General features: G+C 36.5%; 1 protein-coding gene across 1 annotated transcript in view; it reads left to right on the top strand.

The window, feature by feature from the left end:
- The window catches only part of IQCH (IQ motif containing H), a 186276-nt gene that overhangs the window by 26189 nt on the left and 140715 nt on the right, over positions 1-19372 (top strand). The window contains exons 4-5 of the mRNA XM_081047437.1: positions 1733-1844; positions 13835-13951. Of these exons, the coding sequence (XP_080903563.1) occupies positions 1733-1844; positions 13835-13951 (229 nt within the window). The remainder of the gene's footprint in view (positions 1-1732; positions 1845-13834; positions 13952-19372) is intronic.

Here is a 19372-nt window from a genome sequence, read left to right on the forward strand (position 1 = left end):
CTCTGTTTCTATTACCCACCTGTTCTTGCATGTTGTCCACACTTTCCACTTGAGCCCTTAGCATATTAATCATAGTTATTTTAAATTCCTGGTCTGATAATTCCCAAATCTCTGTTATATCCATGTCTGATTCTAATGCTTGCTTTGTCTCTTCAGACTATTTTGTTCTAGACTTTTAGCATGCCTTGTAATTTTTTTTATTGATGTGTTAAGTAATATCTGGCTCAGAGTTGTGCTGTTTACTATTTGCTGTAACTGTAAGTGTCTGAGGCCTCAATTTCCTCCATTGTCTGTTTTGTCTCCCCTGTTGTCTTTGGGTTTCCCTAGAAATTTCTTCCAAAATAGACTGAGTGTTGCAGTTCTTTCATGTGTAGTTCTCTGTTTCGCAGGGGCTCTACAGATGTAATCTGTTGGAGAGAAGCATTTAATAATCCTATGATTAGGTCTCAGTTTTTTGGTGGGTCTGTGTCACTGGCCTGTTACCTTCACATGTTTTTCTCAGCATTTCCCCCCTTAGTTAGACAGGAAGACTAGAAGAGGCTGGAGTTAGCTAATTTACCTTCTTCAGGTCACACAAGGCTTTAGTAAAATAGTTTTCCTCGAGAGCTTGCTTTCATTACAGAGAACAAAGAACAAAACTCTCTGGGGGTATTTTGAAATGGTTTCTTTTCCCTCCTCCCTGCCGGTAGAAGAAGGGGATTTTTCTCTGACCTTTATTGTGAGAACATGGTGGGGCTCCTGGAGGTAAAACTCATGAAAATACAGGGCCCCTCTAAGACTTGGCCTCTCAGAGTTTTTAACCTTCAAACTCAGCCACGCTGAGCCTCCAGTGATTCATGAATAGAGTTTAAGAGCCCTTGATGGTATTGGCTCCAGCAGCAGGCTTCTGCTCTAAGCCTTTATTCACCTCTCTCCAGTTTTCAGGGCAGCAGTTCTCCCTGTGATCTAAATTCTCTGATGGATCCAAGAAGAGTTGTTTTTTGATATCTTTATATTTTTTCTTTGTTGTAAGGTTGGGAGTGATTACCTCCAAGCTCTTCACATATTGGAGTAGAACAAGAAGTCCACAAATTGGTTTCTAATAATAATTTACCAAAGTGGGCATCACCACAGAATCAAGATATTGAGTCATTGGTGGTTGAGTTTTATTGATCTTAATTACATTGACCATTTTAAAGAACTGGAATCTGCTTTCAAATGAAAAGTTTTAAGATATGCATATATTCATTTTTACAACTTAATTTTGTTTTACGTTGCTCTCCCATGGAACTGATTAATAAGAAAGACCTTTAACCATCTTTGATCCTTAAATCTTTGCAATCATATAAAATAGTAGAAGTTTAAAGGATGTAAGTATAAACTGCCTAGTGACCAGCATTTTGGATATATTTAACATTGGCTACGCTGTGATTTGGTTTTATTAAACAAAATACAGCCTATTATATGTTTTTTTACCAACAAATGTTTTATCGTGTAGTGATCCTGTCAATTGCGAGTCATATACACGTAAACTCAGCCAGAGATAGAGCTTTCTATTAATACTTTAATGATCATTATCAGACTCGGAAGTTTATAGTGGTAAAAATGCTAAAGATTGGTCTAATTTATTGTAATTGCCAATAGAATATTTCCTGTAAAATCTAATTTAACTAAGACGCATTGTTTTTAAATTGCCAGTTGTGAAGCTTTTAAGATAGCAAATTTGATTTTAAATTCTTTCTTTTCCCCTTAGGTTGCTTCCAGCTGTACTTGATCAGAAATCATTTATTTTCCCTCTGGAATCTGAGCGTAAACTTTGGCAACCCCAGCACACTACATTTCCACATGCCTTTCCAAGAATAAAGGTAGAAATAGAGAAATCCATAGAGACAGAGTGTGGATTAGTGGTTGCTATAGGCTGGGAGGAGGGGAGAATGTGGAGTGGCCTCTAATGTGTATCAAGTGTTTTTGGGGGATGATGAAAATGTTTTGGAATTAGAGCGTAGTGATGGCTACACAACTCTGTGAATCTACTAAACACCATCGAATTGTACACTTTTAAAAGTATGAGTTTAAGGTTATGAATTATATCTCAATAAAGCTGTTAAAGAAAAAATTTTAAGAGTAAAAGTAGGAAATTTGCTTTATATCTAAATGAGAAAACATGTCATTGTTTTTTTCATGGCATGGTCAATTTCTATGACAAAAGAGCTTTGTTCAGAAAGCAAAGTAAATCACAACAAAATGCCTTCAAATTTTTAAACAGAGCCCTAGAAGGAAAGTTTCCAGGTGGCAAGGAATAGAGCTCAAGAGGTTTCTGACTTTGCCTCCTTGGGGTGTTCTTTCAGTTTGATTCCTGTTCCCTCCTGATTCCCCCAAAGTGGTAATAGCTCACCTCTTTTGGGTACCAGGTACTGTTGTCAGTGCTTTGGTAATATTAATTGTTTAACCTTCAGAATGAGCCTAGAATGAGCCTAGAACTGTTTAACCTTCAGAATGAGCCTATTATCTTCATGTTATTAATGAAGAAACCAAGGTACAGAATGTTAAAGAAGTTGGCCAAGACAACACAGCTAGTAAATGTCAGAGCCAGGATTATGGACCCAGAAATATGGGGATCCAGAGCTGTCCTCTTAACCACCACGGTGCCCTTTTAAAAATAATAGCTTCATTGAGATATAATTTATATACCATAACATTCACCCTTTTAAAAGGTGTTCGATTCAGTGGTTTTTAGTATATGCAGAGTTGTGCCGCCAACACATGGTACCCTTTTCATAACTGTTTATGTTAGCCTGTATTTTTCCTTCATCACACTTGCCACAATTTGTAATTAGATATTGAGTTGTATGATTTTTAAAAAATGTCTGTCTTCCCACTGGATTATAAGCTTAATGAGGGCAGGATCCATGTCAGTTTGTTCATTGCCATTTAATGGCAGGAGACGCACAACAAATGTTTGTTGAATGAATAAGTGAAACCACCACAGTGACTTCTCATCCCCATGTAAAATATCATAAGTCCTGGCTCCTCTGCACTACCAAAGCAGCCTGCTCTGACTTTTGTCATTGTACTTGTCACATTGGGTTCGTTCAGCCACTCCCTTACTGTGTGCCAAGGACTATTAAAGGCATGCTGGGGTGAAGAATTCAGACCTGGTCCCTGCTCTTATAGAGCTTACATTCCATTAGGGTGGTGCAAAAGCAATTGCGGTTTTGCCTTTATTTTTAACCTTTTAAACCGCAATTACTTTTGTACCAGCCTAATAGTTGTGAAGAGACAGATTATCAATAAGAAATACCAGGTAATAATAAAGGCTTTAATGAAGATAAAAGAGAATGCTGTGCTGAAGGGAGCTTAAACTTCTCACCTTCCTTACTATTAAGTATCTGCTTCAGTTAAATTTTTGTTATTTTGCCAAAAAATCTCAGGAGCACCCCAGTTGCCCAGTGCAATATTGGAGGTCTCTGGTTTATAAGGACAATGAAATAAAGTATCAGAAATTATGACTGGTGTCGAATGTGTAGTTGCTATTATTATTCCAGCACAAAATAAAACCATGGCCAGAAGTTTATTTTTCCCAAAGAGTTCTGAATCTTCGCAAATGATTATAAAGATAAGGAATTTTATGTGCTGAGTATAACCTCCAGGTTCTTTTAAATGCTGTGAGCATGGGTGAGCTTCATTTAGAAAGGGGCAAGGACTGTTTCACATCCTGATTTTATCTCCAGGGCCTGGATCCCTATTGTTGTTTTATTTCTAATATCATTGACATCTACTTAAAAATGCATAACCACTGACACAAAAGAGCCCTAATTTTGCATTGTAAAGTCAATGACAAACAGTGCTGTTTTGCCAGCTGTTCTGGCAAGCTTACCACACCAACTTAAAAGCTTGTATTATTAAGTAGTTGTGAAATCCAACTGGGATATTACCATCTTTAATTGCCCATGGCCAAACTTTTAAACTAGGTAAACCCCAGTTGCTTCTGTAAGCTCTCCTTATCCAAAGTGGATAGCTGTTTTTGGAATTCCATTTTACACCAAAAAACTTAAAAGACAAACCATTAGGAATTGTTCAATTGAAACTAAGAATCATAATTAAGAATTGTTTATTAATTTCCTTTTACATTTGAAAAAGCCATATTCTGATGGCTTTTCTTTATAGTACATATTAGCTCCCAATCAACACCAGGCCAACCTCTCTTTGGAGCACCTTGGGCTCATGTACTCATAATAGTCATCAAGGAAAGGGTTTGAAATAAAAATAACCAAAGATGGGGCAACTGGATGGCTCAGTTGGTTAGAGCGCGGGTTCTCAACAACAAGGTTTCCAGTTCAATTCCCGCATGGGATTGTGGGCAGTGACCCCTGCAATTAAAGATTGAAAACAGCGACTGGACTTGGAGCTGAGCTGCGCCCTCCACAACCAGATTGAAGGAAGACTTGGAGCTGATGGGCCTTGGAGAAACACACTGTTCCCCAATATTCCCCAAGTTAAAAACAAATACTTTAAGAAAAACAACCAAAGATAAGGAAGAGGGAGGAAGAGAAGGCGAAAGCTTATATATAGGCCAAGAGTGTATTTGATTTCCTTGTTGTGTCTGGCAAGCTAGGTCTGAAGGCAATTTCAAATAGAAATTTCTAAACTATTTAGATCAAAGGACCAACTTAGAAGCATATTATAGTTGATATGTTTGTGGGACAGGGAAAATAAAGCCATCTCAGTGCTTGAGAGTTATTCCCAATACTAATTCCATAAAAATGGATGCTTTATCAATCAAACAAATCTTGTGATTTAATATGATGCAACCATGTGTCTTAGATTGGAAGAATCTTAATATTGTGAAGTGAGATCTAATTGAGAAAATGATTTCCAAAATTTGATCAAAACTAAAGTTTTGAGGATTTTTGACAGTATGAGGACTAATATGGTGAAAGATGGAAAAAGTCAGGGCAAGTAAGGCTTGCTTCACAGATTTTCACTGTGACTTATACCTCACTTAACATCAGCATGGAAAATTTTGCTCATAAGATGGCAGTTGGATTTTACAGAACAGAGAGAAGTTGACAATAAGCCAACCATTGTGAACTCTGTCTTCTCATTAGAATGTAAGCTCCATTAGAGCAGTGACTTTTTAAAAATATATTTCTCTTTCTCCATAGCTTTTTAAAAACCTTTTTTATTATAAAAATATTCAAATAAACCAAGAATAGTATATGAGTAACCATTTCTCCTTCAACCTAGATTTAACAATTGTTAACCTATTTTTCACTGAAGTGTTTTAAAACGGAGACCTAATGACTATCAAACCCCTTAATGCTTTAACATGCATCTTTAAAAATAAACATATTCCTATTTACCCACAATACCATTATCACACCTAAAAAAGTTAACAATAATTATTGAATATAATACACAACTGATACTCAGATTTTCCTAATTATCCCCCAAATGGCTTCCACTGCTCTTTTATCCAGACCTGGATAGACCAAGAGTTACCCATTGCATTTGATTATTTTATTTCTTAACATCTCTATTAATCTAAAGCAGAGACACTCTGCTTTGTTCGTTGCTGTAAGCAATGCCTAGATAGCACCCAGCCTAGAGTATTAGAAGTATGGGTTCCCATCCTGGCCCTACCACTTAAACTACCTGTACTGTGGCAAGTCACTTCACCTCTGTGCCTCAGTTTCTCATCTGCAAGCTACGCATAATGATAGTACCTACCTAACTCATAGGGCTATTGTAAGGATAAATGAGTTAACACATGTAATTGCGTATAACAGTGCCCCATATGTGGTGAGTGACATTTAAGTGTTAATTCTTCTTATGATTTGTTGCAGAATACTGGTCAACCTCTATTATGCACCTAATACAAGTATGCCAGGCACTATTTTAGGCATCAGCCAAACTCCTCTGCTCTCATGCAGTTTACATTCTAGTTGGTGTGGGGGTAGGCATTAGGAAAACAAAAAACAATTTGAAAAGGAAATATATATAGTATGTTAGTTGGTGAAAGAAAAGCTGCGGGGAGAAAGGGGTATTGGGATGGTCTCACCTGTAAGGTGACACTTGAACAGAAATCTGATGGGCATGACAGAGCAAGTCACTTGGCTATTTGGAAGAAGAGCATCCAGGCAGAGGAAGAAGCATGTGCAAAACCCCTGAATTAGGAGTGTGAAGGGCAAGTAAGTTGGAGAGGGGTGGGCAAGGAGGAGAGAGGACGAAAAGTAGGAGGGGCCAGATCGTGGAGCCCACGGTGAAGACTGCGGCAATTACTCTGAGTGAGATGGGAAGCCAGGAGGATTTTCACCAGAGAACCAATATAATCTGATTTGCAATTTGAAAGGGTCACTTCAGCTGCTGTGGTGAAAATATGTCAGAGGACAAGGGCAGAAGCAGGGAGACCATTTAGGAGCCTGTGTTAGCCATGATGAAATCATGTCTCATCCTCACAACATTTTGAGGGAAGGAATTATTGTTATTCCCATACTACAGACGAGGAAACTGAGGATGAGAAATGATATTAATTTAAAATTAAATAATGAGAGAACTGGGATTCAAACTCAGGTCTATTTGACCTCAAAGTCCTGGCTCTTCCTCACAACTATTAAAAATACAAAAATTCTAGCTCCCTTCCTGTGTTTGCCACAAAGAAATTTACAACTAAACAAAACAAAACAAAACAAAAAACCCCAGCAGAACAGATTCATGGCTCTAACATGTCCACAAATGGCTCTAACTATCCCCAGAATTATCCTCAGATTTTTCCCTGTAAACTGTCCCAACAAAATTTCTCAATGCAATGCTCCTGATAAAAGCGACCTTTTTCTTTCTGATTTGTTGCAGTAATACTAATGTGGCAATTATGAAGCCACATTAGAATTATGGATAATACATTACAATACTCTATCATATGCAATACTGTTTTACTGTAATTGGTTCCCATTCAATTGGTTTACATAAACACTTTAAAGAGCTTTACACTTCACATTGTACATAAGTTATAGCTAATGGAACAGATGATTAAGCATGGTATGTAGGGTTATGTCTATAAAAACTGGGGGTCAAAAATAGGCCCTGAGGACAATATCTTCTAATAACATTATTTCCAGGAGATGATTTAATTAACTACAGATTTTTTTTTTCGACTCATAGCACCCTTTCCAGAAGCCTCATCTAGTTACTGTGATGGCAAAGATTACCTGAATTTTGTTATATGGTATTCCATGCTTCTGTAACATTTTGAAGGTGGCATCTGAAATTTCTCGTGCCTTTCTTGCTGGTTTACCAGGAGCTGCTACCTTCTGGGCATGCAGGAGAGTCATGGTTCCCTGGCTCTGAACTCATGCAACTAGTGGCAGCCAAGCAAGGGATGTCATAGAGTTAGTAACTGGCCCATGTGTCATACAAATCGGAATGCCTCTTTGGGCACACTAGTGCTATGGATCTGAGGACAGTGTCGTTGTGGCACATGGTAAAAATAACACAAACAGAGGACTACCAAATATGTCTTTTATCACGTGTTATTTCATTTTCTCTAATATTTTCATTTCCATGCTACTGTGTGCTCTGCGCCGGAGATGTAAGTCTCAGTGCTGTATGAACGCCCATTCTGTAGACAGGCATTTTACAGGTAGTATGGTGAGTGCAGTGATAGCAATTTGGGGAACAAAATGCTCTGGAAGGGCTAGGGGTGTGTACCTAACGCCTGGTCTTTGTTCTAATAGTAAGTACATCCAGTCTGTCTCAGGCACAGCTGTCTCTGACCTTCTTGTCCTAGTTGGCCAGCTCGCATGATATGCTCTTCCAACAATTCTTCAACACTGTAAGGACCTCCAACAGTGTTGGCCCCTCATTATTTCACTATCACTTTTGTCTATTATCCTTTTCCTCCTGAGCTAGATTAGATTACATGCTTGTGGCAGAAATTGTTAGTTCCCTGGACTGAGGCTGTGATGGTTGGACGTCGAGCAGCTATGTTAGACTAGAAGGATGAGGCCCGTACATTAGGGACAGCAGAATGCTAAGCTGGAAGCAGCCTGGCTCCTAGCAACTTCATGGACTTCCAAAGCAACTCTGAACAGCCTATCTCTGGAATTCATACACAAGAAAGGAGTCAGTTTTGTCTTATTTAGGCAATATTTTTCCAGTTTTTAGTTATGTGCAGAGAAAGTTAATCCTAACCTTCCCATTATCCAATTTATCAATTGTTCTGTCTGGATTTATACATCATGACTTCTCCCTTGTCATAATGGAAGAAGTGTGCCTTCCCATATTCAGGCCAGCATCTTATTAAGACCTTAGCTTTTGCAGCTCTCCCCTCATTAATGATTAATTCCTCACTCTACAGTCATTCCCAGATCTTTGCATGACTACAGGTCTCAGTATAATTGTCATCTCTTCCAAGAGGCTGTATCTAAGGTACTATATCTAAGGTATTCTCTATCCCATTATCCTGTGTATTTTATTTAGAGAACTTATGGCAATCTGGAATTAGGAAGGGGCCAGCTCATGCCACCCTAAGGAAAACTATTAGAGGATTTTAAAGAGTTCAGAGATATATTTCAATTAGTCATCAGAGGCTCAGTCACTCTGGAGGTCATGCAGAGAATGGACTATAGGCAAGGAGATCCATCTTAGAGGCCATCACAGAGGTCTACATAATAATCAATGAGGGCATTGACCAAAGCAGTGCCTGTGGGTATCAGAGAGAGAGTGAGGGATCTGATAGAGACAGGAAGTTGAATTAAGAGTGTATCAACTAACATTTCTTTATAATGTGGCAGCATGTTATCATGGAAAGAGACTTTGGAGACACAGACATAAATCAAGTCCTAACTCCCACATGTGGCTTGCATGACCTTGAGAAATCACTTAACCAGTGATCTTCACTGGTAAAATAGTGATACTATCACATACTCCCTTTTGTCATTTTAACGACTAAAATAACTCAGGCAGATTATGACAACACTCACCTACCATGATGCCTGGCACAAAATGGGAGCTGAATAAATGTTAGCTGTGTCCCCAAACTTTCTCTTATTTTCCAATTCAACTCCTGTAGGAATCAGAAAACGGTATGAGCACATCTGAATAGTAGTTAGGTCGTGAGGTTTTGCCAACCTGAGGCGGTCAGGTGGCAGCTGGGCTGTTTAGGAACGATTTGGAGCTAAGTGATGTGTGAGTGTTGATCCCTGTATACCCCGAGTAGGGAGGAGAGAGGGGATATCTAGAGCATAGGATGTAACCGTTAAAGCGATGATAAAATATGAATAATTACGTTTTAATAACACTTTAATTTCAAATATGACTTTTCATTAAGAAAATTTAGTTTTGAATAGACACAAAAATAAAGTGCAATTCATGTAACCATCACCCAGCTTTAGCAGTTGCTACAATTTTACCATTCTTATTTCATCTATTCCCTCTATTGGTTTTGGTGAAGTCTTTTAAAGCAAATTCCAGGCATCATATAATTTTTACTCTTAAATACTTCAGATGAGGATTTTAAAAAAAACAACACATGATCACACCTAACAAGTTAAAAAACGCATTTATATCACGTTATTCCCAGTCCATGTTCAGTTTTCCATTTGTCTTAAAATTGTCTTTCTACGGCTGTTTGTTTGAATCAGGATGTGAACAAGGTCCACATATTGCAGTTGTAACTCATTTTATCCATAGCAGTTTCCCACGTTTAAACAAAAAAAGTTGTTTATTGGTTTTAGAAACCAGATCATTTTTCATATCGGTTTTTCCCACAGTCTGGATTTGCCTGAGTGCAATCTTATAGTGTCATTTTACATGTTCCTCTGTCCCTAGTATTTTTTATACTTGTAAGTTAGTCATTTTCTCTAGACGCTTGATCAGATTCAGGTAACATCTTTTTGGATACTTCATAGGTGGTGCTGTGTATTTCCTTTTATAGTAGCACATCAAGAGGCAAACTCTTTTTTCTCTTCTAACGATGTGAAGGTTGATCAGTGAGTGCAAGTAATACCAGCTTGATCTACCCTTCACAGTTCCCCACTTTTCACCTAATCGTATTAGCAACCATTGATGTTTACTTAAATACGTTATTTCATTAGGGTGATCGCAAAGTGGTGATTTTATAATTCTATCTTTCCTTCTGTACTTGTTTTTATTAGCCTCTATATGTAGAATTTTCCCTTATCAACTCTTTGGTGAATCTTAAAAATAGATTTTCAGTAAAAGCAGGATAGATGCTTGATTCTTTTTATTTATCAACTTTACGATTACTTTATCAATTTAAAGTTTTTTGGGAGATGGAGAAATAGTATTAAGAACTTGTAAATTTTTATGTATTTGAAGTGTTTCTATCCATTGCAGTCATTATTTTTTGACCAGTACAAGCCCCTTTCAAGTTGGCTTCTGAATAGTACTTTATAATCTGCAAGATACTTAATATCCATTATTAGTCATAACCTCACAAACAGCTCTGTTAAGGTCAGTGTTATTAGCCAGTTTTGTAAATAAAAAATCTAGAGCACAGGGCTTGAACCAGGACTTGGAGTCTTTTGTTCTTCCATTAAATGTAATAGTGGTTGAAAGAATCTGAGTGTTAAAAGAGACTGGATTCTTTTTCTTTTTTCTGGTTTTGAGATTAAACAGCAGATGTCTTAACCAGTGGGAATATGATATTAAGCAATATACACTTTAGAAGGCATTACTTGTAGCAAATACTGTTGAGAATAATGTTATGCTGATAATACTGTAACTTAGTAAATAGCCTGTCTCAACTTTGCTTGTGAAGCATTTCAATTTTGATTACTCTGTGTGGGATCTACTGCTCAGATGTATGTCATTTTATGGTTTGCCCATGTCTAGGGAGCTGGCATTACATGCTGCCTAGTGTTTTTAATTCAGAATTTCTTCTAAAAGAAACCCTAGCCTCTTATGTTCAAACCCTTGTTTTAATAGCATAAGCTATTTCCTTCTTATGTAGCTTTGTGGGCATAGTAATAAAATAAATACCACAAAATCACTGATGAGATGAAAATTGAGCTCCCTGCTTCTGTGCAGCCATGTAGGTAAAACAGTAATTGGCTCTGATAATAACTTTTGTTCTTACAAACCAAAGTCTAAATGAGAGTCACATTTGATATATCTGCTTGTAATTACTATCAAAAGGAAAGAATACGAACTTTAGTTTGTTTAGTGACTCCACATAGACCAAATAAATTGATGTCTTTTCTTGACCAATTTAAGGAAAATGTCTGAAATTATTTCTAATATCTATCTTACTGTTGTTAAAAAAAAAGATCATCTTCCAGAGCATGCTTTTCTGCTTAATAGAATGACTAATTTTTTAAAAATCTATAATTGTTTTTCTTGAAAAATCATATTACTGAGTTTCATAATGCTGCTTATGCTTATAAGTATTTTCCTATACATCTCTATAGATGGTTTGTGAGACAAATTTAGGTTATGAATGTATTTGGTAGTGATTTTCAGTGAAAACGTTTGATATGTTAATATTATTTAAATATAGACTCATTTAATATGCTCTTTAAAGGGAAATTAAATCATGTGTGCTACATATGTTTATTTTGGTATACATGTGGTTTGGTGCCAAAAAGTAAATATTAGAATATTAATCATTTTAAAGGACCTTTCCCATTGCTTTAGAAACCAACTAATAAAGAATTGATATTATAACCCTTCATTTCTATTTACATTTCAATTTCTTACCAGAAATACCTGTATCCAGGGCCACAGAAATGTAAAAATGGGCAGAAAACAACTGAATTTTAATGTCAGTTTCAACAATAATTCTGTATTTGATCATTTTTTTCCTACACCAGTCCTATAGCCACACAAAGTTGATAGAGCATAATACAACTAAGAAAGCTGCTCTGGTTCACTGAGCCAATAATCCCAGGATTACAAAGTTCTAACAAGGTTTAGACCTGAGAGATGAAGCTGTTACCATCAATTGTATCTAGAACACAGATTTTTAAAAACAGCCTAATTACAGAAACCACATCCAGTCAATATAATACATATTAGCAATTTTAGCAATTTCCCGAGTCTTAGTAGAATGGAAATTATTCTCAAAGTTTAATTAAGAAGGAAAAAATTATGTTCAGGTATTAATTTCAATAAAAGAGGCACTCAGCTTCCATGCAAAAACCCCAGAGTAGGAAGGAATAAATGGCTTTCCACAGAAGGGAAAGCCATTTATAATTAAGCACAACATTATTTTTGTCACCAAGTGTATTTCAAGTAGAAGGGAATAGATAGGCCTTACTGGCTACCTGTGTCCCTGCACGGGTTAAATAAAGAAGACAGTTGCGTGCAGTTATTTGGAGATTTAGTTAAAAAAAAAACGCTATTAAAAAAATAAAAGGAAGGTTTGGAATCTGTATTAAGAAAAAACTAGACAGCATGCATTCTGTGTTTTTGTAGTCTTCCCCTTCACTTTTGACCTCAGCCCATTTATGAATGCTTCCAATCAAAGAAACAACTGGATCATGAACTAATCTGTCTGGTTCCTACAACCATTTTAACAATTGCCTCAGATCACCCTCAGAACTAAGACACTTAGTTGAAAGGAAATCAGGTATTTTCATTGATCACATCTCCTTTTTAAAAAGACACAAAAGCCACATATTTACGATCCACTTATGTGAAATGTCCAGAATGGGCACATCCAAGAGACAGAAAGTAGATAAATAGTTGCCAGGGATGGAAGGAGGAGGAACTGGGGAGTGATTGTGAATAGGTATAAGGTTTCTTTCTGGGGTGATGAAAATGTTCTGGATTGAAAGAGAGGTGATGGTTGTACAACTTTGTGAGTCAGCTAAAAACCACTAAATCACACGCTTTGAAAGGAGTGAATTTTATAGTATATGAATTATGTCACAGTGAAAAAGTCACAAGACTTCAAAAACTGTTGGTAATACCATATTTCTTAAGTGTCAGCTTACCTTTTAGCATCAAATCATAGAATGATAAAGCAGGGGTGGTATGTGTGTTCGGGGGAAGGTGAATAGTTCTTCAAGAGACCATCAAGTCTAACGGCCACATTTTGCAAATAAAGAAACTGACTTCCAAAGAGGGGAAGTGACTTACCCAAGGTCACACACAGGCAGTCTAGGGTAGAGCAAGACTGGAACCCGTGTCTGAACATCGAGCCGGTGCCCCTTTCCTCCACCACTGTGCCGCCCACCCTGGTGGTTTCTATTTAAGCATCTCAGTTGTAACTAATTTGAACTATTTAAAATGAGAAACACGTGGTTCAAATGAGATGCTTTTATTTATTTATTTTTCTAACGAAAGCATACATTTTTCCTATAGTTAGCAAAAAAATCTCTGGAAAGAAGTAAATAAATTTGTTGTGGTAAATTTACCAAGTCCAAACTGAAATTTACCTGTAAATATCCCCTGAGGAATGTGCTACATTAACAGACCAAGGGAGCCCTCTACCTGTGTGTTTGTAGTATAGATTTCATTGGCAAAATCCTTGACCTGGAAAGCTAAAAATAAATTAAGATCAGGTATTCTAGTCCTTTGTCCACCTTGGTTGGCTTTTAGCATTATTTTTGAGAAAATAAATGCTGTCTGTGGCTGTATTTGTATGAGCAATAGAATACATGGAGGAAAATCTGCCGAAAGTTCCTTTTCTGTGAATAAAAGAGAACAATTAACAACATAAACAAAAGAACTAAATACATATACATATATATATATATATATATATATATTCCAGTGAGAATTACATTAAAATAATTATTTTCAAAGAACTTTATACTCCTTTGAGGATATAAAATGTTAGTAAGCATTTTTGTTCATCCAGCATGAAAGTTTCATTGTTTCTTTGTTTCAGCGAAAGATAGGGTTGGATGTAAAAATCATGCAGGATCCTGAAAACATCCACCACAGAGCTGCTGTAAATGCGAACTATGGAATCAGTTTGCCATATATTAATCAGAGACAAGCATGTGTAAGTAATGAGTTGTTTTAATGAGCTCTTAATTTTTTTTTAAAGATTAAAAGTCATCTATTAGTAGTGTGATTTTAAGTAAAGATTTTGATCCTTTTGTCCTTAGAATTTTTTGAAAATGAAATGGAGTGGCTTTCATTCTGTTTATAATTAGAAATGATTAAAACATGCAAACGTATTTTTAAAGGATCCATTTGTAGCTCATTCAAATTTCTCTGTTTTATTTGGTGTTCCTAAATAATCAAGTACCATAATTTTAACAAGGATGAGGTAATTTAACAACAAAGAGGATTAATAGAGAAATTTTAAATATTTTATTTGATAGTAGCTTACCACTAGAAAAATCAAAAGGAAACAGCATAGTATCAGCTTCAAAGGTGTATACTTACTTATACAATACACAAAATGTAATTAGATTATTCTAAATCTGAAACAAACAGGGATTAATTCTTTAGGTCAGCAAAATGATAAGAGGGAAAATAATCAAATGGAGATTGCAGTAAGGGATTTCAGAGTCTACCTATTTTTGCTATTGACTTGCTGATAAGTGTCCCAAAGGAAGAACTGGACTCCTTCTGTGTTGTGGGGTTTTCTTGGGAGAATTAAGAGTAATGCTTCATTTTAATTGGGAAATTATTTTATTTGAAATCATTTCTAATACTGAAAACAATTACTGAGGTGACATTTTACATTTTTAAATACATTTTAACCTTTGGCTTCTCTCAAAAGCTCTTAAATGTATACTTCAGTGAAATCAAAACTAAAAACCAGATTAATTTTAGAATTAAATTGCAAAACCATTTCTAACCAGCATAATAGTCTCTTAGATTAATCTTCCAAATTTCCTACATGTTTTTAACTGCCTACTTCATTCATGTAACCCTGTAATATATTTTTAGTTTCTTTACATATGCTTTATGTTATTCTAACAGGTTTGGTTTAAGAGCACTTTATCATAGAAATACTTTTATAGCCTAAGAAATGACCAGAAAGTTAGGTATTTTTATTCCTGCTGAAACTTTATTTAAAATGTCACAGTGAATAATGTGAAAGGATTTTTATCTGCTCCCATGAGCCCAAAGCCCTTGAAATAAAAATATTATTTCTCTGGCTGTAGAGACAGAAGCAGATTTCTCTTTTGTTGTTGTTGGTTTTCCCCCTTCAATCTAGAATTAATATTAGCTTAGCTAGTGGAGTGCTGAGGACTTGTAGCCCAAGGCAACAGCTCTATCTTATGCAAACTTTTTCTGATGAACATTGAAGTTTAAAAAGGCAGAACTCTAGATTTACAGAGAATTATGCTTTGCTTTAATGATTCTGAGTGAGGATTCAGACATAAACAGGAAGCCAAAAATTACATCCAAAATTTGGGGTAAAATCTTTGTCATTTATTATGTATTTTTTCTAATTCCCAAATAGGCTGAGTGCGTTGAATATTGTGCCCATGTACTTGGAACGCAGAGGATTTGGGAAAGCTCTTTGTCTTATCTAACACATAGATAATATGTACTTGTTTATTGTATGAAAGATCCTGTTTCCCCATAAAACCTGACTCATAAAACTGTACAGAAGAGCACTTTAAAATGTATGCACATTAGGTACAATTTACTCAAATTAACTATTGGCATTTCAATTGAAATAGTTGACCTTATTGTTTTTTGTTGATTATAATATATATTATAATATATATTATATATATATATATAATATATATATATATATATATATATATATATGATGGTACTAACTGAAAACAGTATTTTCATTTTGGATTTATAAAACAGAAGCATTGTGCAAAAGGTCCTATAAAAGAAATATTCAAGTGTTTGGTTTTAAACATCACGTATAGCACTTAGGAATAAATACAGTTGTGATTTACCACTTATAAAAATGTTTTTAAAAGCACTTACCCAATTCGAAGCAATGTGTCTAGTGTCGTGATGCATAGTTAATTAGAGAAGAAGCATCAAGGCTAATCGCTTTTTAGAACTACTTGAAACACTCAAAGGGGATTATTATTTTGCTGCTGAGGGCCATGTGTTTCCTTACTTCTGAAACTTGAACAGCTTGTCAAATGCCTATAAATAATCTTAGACATTTTTTGAAGGAGCAAATTTGAATATGTAGCTCATATACTTTATTAGTTCCTAGAAACTGGTATTTTCTTCATTTTGTGAAGAGGTGTATCCTGCCTGATAATAAGGGGCTGGTGCAAAGATTTTAATGCACTGAAAACACATATAAACCAGACGCACACTCACCGCCCCCCAAAAAAGTGCCTTCAGAATGTTATATCCTATAACTCTGTTAGTAAAATCAATTTAGAACAAAATATTAAAAGTGAAAGTTACTGATGATTTCTCCAATATCTTAAATCTGCCAGATAATAACATTAATAATAATAAACCCTCTATCAGGTGTTCGAGTAGGGCCTTGAAGGTATGGGAAGACAAGAAGAGATCTCTGATACTGTTCATACTTACTCACTGACATTTAGTTCCCATTAGACTTTCTAATGAAACACATTAAAACATCTACAGAAAACTTGACTTTGATTTATTTTTTTTTAAATAAAAAGGGTTTCTTGAAAGGCTTGCAACATGTATCTGTTAACATGAATTTTAAAAGAACGATTATGAATGCATAACAAAATAGCCAAACAAAACATTGCTTTGAATTGCTGCACAAATAACTCTGATTATAACTATTATGACCTAGAAAAGAATCATAAAAACATTTTTCTTTTTGGCAAGATATGAGTTGCTGTAGAATTATACTACTTCTTTGGTCCCACTTTCCAAATAAATAAATATAGAATGCAATGTAAACTTAGAATCTTTTATTTATTCATGAGGTGGAATTTAATACTATTATGATTTCTAGATTTTATGAGTCATATGTTATGCAGTGTTTTTCACTAACTTAGTTGGGTAGCAATCACACTTCACAAATCATAGTTTCATTCTTTACTGTTTCACTTGGGGGTGTATATAGTAATCCCTCTCACTGAAAGCACATTCATTTCTGAAATGATAAAGTAATGGAAAGTGAGGCAATTGTGTTAATGTCAAATGATTAGAAGAAGCACCAGAAATAAGGGGTGGGGGTAAGGGGTGGGGGGCGGAGAAAGAAGGGCCATTTCAAAACATGATTGTGTTTTAAGCCCATGCATATGGCCACAATTACAGTCACAACATAATTTGGCAATGGTAGCAGAATTAGATTTAAACAAATTGATGTTACACTGCAGTAATTCAGAATGAGCTTGTTGCATTTATAAACCATAACAAGAAGCAGAGTGAATTAATAAACCCTTCTTGTCACTAAAAATAAAAAAGGGAATAATTGCTGAGATGGAGTTAACAGATGACTGTAGTCAGCATCCTTTCAGCCTAGATATGGGAAAGTGAAGGTCACCCCATCTCAGATGACAAACAGGGAACATTTTGTTGGTAAACAAATTAATCTTTTGAAAGGTCGCCATTTGTTTTAAGTTTTTATCCAGTTCTTGTCATCTGGAATCAGAGATTGACTGTCATTTCACTAGGCAGGGGTGCAGTGGAAGCAGACAAAGCTGCTTCTGTACATATCAGCACTCCTTGACAAAACTCGGTGCCTGATTGGGATGCTATGGGCTGCTGGTTTACAGCTGTCTCCGGACAAGAATGGAGGCCCACCCCTGAATTCCAATAAGATGGGCTGCATATTCCGCCTGCTGTAAGCTGGCCTTCTGCCCACAAGTAAAATGTATTGTAGTTCAAGCCAGCAATTATCTCTTTTACTTCCTTCTGTGCTGCTTCTGTTCTCTTTTTCCAAAAACAGATGTGGGTATTCACTCAAGTTCTGCATCTATTCTTTCTCACACCTGCCGGGGCAGAATTTTGACAGAGGTAGGGTTTAAGAGAGCCAGCAGACAACGATCAGATGTAATTTCATTGAGAGCAGTTTTTTTAAAAAAAATGTTGATTTTTTTCAGGAAATGTGGAGTCAGCATCTTGATCCCTCTCCCTTTTCCCAGGAGCATGTGGTAAATTAAATTAGTTGAACAAAAGGAAATAGCTTTAAAGACATTTAGAAATGCCATATCCTATTTATAATACACAGTCATTACCCAAGGACTATGATGGCACACACAACATCCCCTGGTCTGTCATTGAAAGAGATCTTTCTCTTCAGGTTGCTTAGAAAGAGTCTTTAAAGAAACAATGACTTTTCGTGTTCTTGATTCACAGCCTATAAAATGTATCCCCCCACGATGGTAGTAGTGGTGGTGGTGGCAGAAGTGGTGGTGTATCGTCTTTGTGAGTTGCTGCTTTCCAGAATCTTAGTTCTACATTTAGAGTGCTGGAAAAGCTGAAGAAAGTGATGTGACAATTGTCATTGGCTCATGTCTGACTCTCTCACCAAAGCCCATGACTCTGGGAGGGGAGAGAGGCAATCAGAGGCTCTACCCTCATCAGATAATGGTCACAGAAAATCCAGCTGTAATGAGTTCTCTGACTTCTTGAGAGGGCTGTGTACCTTGAGTTTCCATGCTAAGATCACACATGCCTTCCCAAACCAACCCTGTGCTGAATGAACTTCAAGCATTTTTTGGCTGTGAGCAGAGTCATTCTGGGTCAGACTGTCTGGTGTGAATGGGGGATCTAGACGGGCGCTGTCCCAGAAACAGCTTCCGTTTCCTCATGTGTAAAATGTCCAGAATAAAACTATATCATAGAGTTGTACTAAGCATTAAATGAGATCATTCAAAGCACTCCAAAGTTCCTGGTACAAGTAAGTGCTCTGAAAATATTAGTTATAACTATTGGCAATTTTCACATATTGTACCGTGCCGTGTTTTATACAGACATCTAAAACTCATATTATTCTAGGGGTCAAGGGAGAGAACCAGAATATTACTGACATCCCTTCCAGGGATTCTGCTTAATATTTCCTATGGTGATGCCATTTTCCCATACAGATATGAGGACAGGGACCTTGTTGTCTGTTTTTCCAATCTTCCACCGCACCAAGCAGAGTTTTGCACAGTAGGAACTGCAGAGAGGTCTGATTTATCTCCTCATCCGTCCAGCATCGGCAGTGAAGCTATATAACCTGGTGCCGAGTCTAGAAGTGAAGTAACGATTCCCCTGGCCTCTGGTAGCCTGGTTGCACAGGGCACCCTCCCACTAGGCCATCTGATAAGAGTTTATTTCCCTAGCGCAACACCCTTGCTCCTGGGTTTCTGTAACAGCCTTGCCACTAACTAGCTGTTTCCAGAATCAAGTGACTCTACCTTGCTCATCCTCATTTTCCTGCTTTCTAAAATAGGGAGGCTCAATGGGTGGTGGTCTGGTGTGGTGGAAAGGGTTTAGAGTTGAGTGGATCAGAGTTTGGGTACTAGCTGCCATTTTCCAGGTGTGTAACCCAGGTAAGCAA

This window comes from Rhinolophus hipposideros, assembly GCF_964194185.1.
Source record: "Rhinolophus hipposideros genome assembly, chromosome: 5".
Lineage (NCBI taxonomy): Eukaryota > Metazoa > Chordata > Mammalia > Chiroptera > Rhinolophidae > Rhinolophus > Rhinolophus hipposideros.